Source organism: Emiliania huxleyi, assembly GCF_000372725.1.
Source record: "Emiliania huxleyi CCMP1516 unplaced genomic scaffold EMIHUscaffold_630, whole genome shotgun sequence".
NCBI classification, from domain to species: Eukaryota; Haptophyta; order Isochrysidales; family Noelaerhabdaceae; genus Emiliania; species Emiliania huxleyi.
Window position 1 is genome coordinate 26,547 of NW_005197272.1, and position 2,437 is coordinate 28,983.

At 61.3% G+C, this 2,437-nt stretch overlaps 1 protein-coding gene across 1 annotated transcript in view; it reads left to right on the forward strand.

Moving 5' to 3' along the window:
• The window catches only part of EMIHUDRAFT_120421 (hypothetical protein), a gene marked incomplete at both ends in the record, with an annotated part of 6,670 nt that extends 4,515 nt beyond the window's left edge, over positions 1–2,155 (forward strand). The window contains one exon of the mRNA XM_005763424.1: positions 2,047–2,155. Within this exon, the coding sequence (XP_005763481.1) occupies positions 2,047–2,155 (109 nt within the window). The remainder of the gene's footprint in view (positions 1–2,046) is intronic.
• Positions 2,156–2,437: the final 282 nt, after the last annotated feature.

Consider the following 2,437-nt stretch of genomic DNA (forward strand, 5'->3'; position numbering starts at 1 on the left):
ATCCGTGTGGATGTTTCGTGTGGTTATAGTTATAGCGGGATTACGCAACCCGGGCCGTCCCGTTTGGCGGTCGGCTCGGGCCCCCTAAAGTAGTCAAAAGTCTAAGAGGCTAAATCCTAAACATAAAAGTGTAAAGCCGCGGTAGAGGCTCTATAGTAGAGAGGTAGAGCCAGTCTCGTGAAAACACGAAAAACAAGCTCGAAAACAGCCAAAATCAGCCTGCGAGAGAGGCACTGCGCGCCGCTGACCTCATGTGGGGATGTGTGCCGACACCAATACTGATCTAAAACCTGGAAACCCTTGTTCAAAGCCGACCCTAAGAGCGCCATCCTTTTTTTCTGCTCTCACCCTCTGATGCTGCTCCCCGCGCCGCCTCCTTGGCCCCCGCCTTGGGCGTATTTCTACTCCCAGTGAGGGGCCTGGGCCCCCGTGCCCCCTCTTGTTTTCTGTTTTTCAAAACGCCCGCCCGCCCGCCACCCCGAGGCGGCTCGGCCCCCCACTCACCGAGAGATCAAAACGGGACGGCCCCGCGCCGCCCGCGCTCCGAACCCCGCGCTCCGAACCCCACTCGCCAGAGCGCGCTGTGCGCTGCCGCTCAGCCACTCTCTCGCCACAATCTCTCACCACTCAGATCTCAGTCGGTCTCAGACTCAAGAGAGTGGAACGCGCGCATGATAGAGCGCGACAGCATGAGACTCTCGAGACCGTGCAAGACCACGTGACGTGAGGTATGGCCTCGCCCCACTGACTCTTCGCTCCCCGAGAGGAGCGTGCGCATGCACTCTCGTGTGTACCCCCAACGACGCGCGAACCCCTACATCACGTCGACCTACATGCATGCATGCCAGCACCCTCCCAATCCCTAGTTGGTCGTCACGGCTCGTTGATGATGTCAGCCAGTGGCTGGTTGGTTGGGGTGGGCGAGTGCGAGTGGCGGGCCCGGCGGGCGGCACGCTTCTCGGAGAGAGAGAGCCCAGCGTCGAGCACCTCCAGCTCGGACTCCGGCTCTGCCGGCGTGCTGGTGCGTCGGCTGCGACGGGCAGCGAGCCTCTCGGAGGGCGAGAGATGATTGAGCGTGCTGCTCTCCTCCTCACTCGCGCCTGCGTGTTCCACGCAAAGCCAGTGACCTTACGATTCGCGATCACAGGGATGGGCTGCGGCGTGAAGATGGATGGACCAGACCTATAGGGTGGGGAGCGGGAGGTCCAAGGCGAGAGGCGCGGCGGTGCCGCGCTCCGGGCAATCCCGGCACATCGGATGAAGTCCGGCGCAGAGCGTTCCGGGCGGGCCGTTTCACGAGTTTTGTGCGCCTTCTCACGCTCTCTTTTTCGTGTGTGTGAGATTTTTAGCAGTTGTTGTCGTGTGTTGTCCGGGTATCGTCAAAGGACGAACGTTCGAATTCGGGGAAAATGACGTACCTTGTTATCTTAAAATCCCTGTCTGGTGGCGGCGTGCCGTCCTCCCATCCCTCCCTTGCTGTCTGTTTTCTTTCTTTCTTTCTTCAACCTGCCCCTCTCGCGTATGGGAAGCCCCCGGGTACTCGTTAGCTGCGCTCAAGAAGAAATACCCGTATCTCCCACGGCGCTGCGCGCTGCGTCTGCTGGTCTAGAGACTAGACACTTAGAGAGAGAAGAGAGAGAAAATCGCAAACCCTGTCAGCAGTCCACCTTCGGGTATGTTCGTAAGAACCACATACAATGAGAGAGATCCCAGTAAGTAAGCTAAAAGCACATACAATGATCAATGAAAATCTCTCTCTCCGGTCTCTGCTACGCGGCGCGTCGGAGTGGCGGCCGCCACTCGCGTGGTGCCAAGAGGTTCTCCGGAACCCTTACGCGCACCACGGCGGCCGCCTTCAACTCCCCGAGCGGGGCCCTAGGACCAAGGGCGCGCTCGGCAAATTCCTGCGCTTTGCGCAGGGTCACAACCCCTGGGCCAGTTGTTGGTGGAACCACCTCAAGGCCAGCGCGCATGCGCGGGCGATGGACTGACTCCAGCAGCTCAAGGGCTCGCGCTCTCCTCACCGCCGCGCGCGCGTTGCAGCAGGAGTGCCGCAAACCGCAATGCGGCATTGTGCGACTACCGCATCGTGCCGCAGCTGCACCGCTTCTCCTCGGACATCATCGTGAACTCGGTGGTCCGCTGCGAGGACGCGGTCAGCACCGCGCCGGATCTCTTCTGAGAGCCGGCGCGGATCGCGGATGCGGCTTGAAGGCTCTGCCGGCGGATCTGTGGCCTGGCGCCTGCCAGACTGCGGGTCCAAATACCCCGGCGCTCGCGCGCGCCACCGCCCCCGGCGCGGGGTGGGATATCAGTTCGTGAGTTCTGTGTCCCCGTCCCTGTGCTCCACCTTCTTCTCCCGTGTCGGTCCCTGAGAACCCCACTATACAGCGCCACCTCGTGAGCTGTCCTGTGAGCTGTGTGTTGTGCGTCCAGC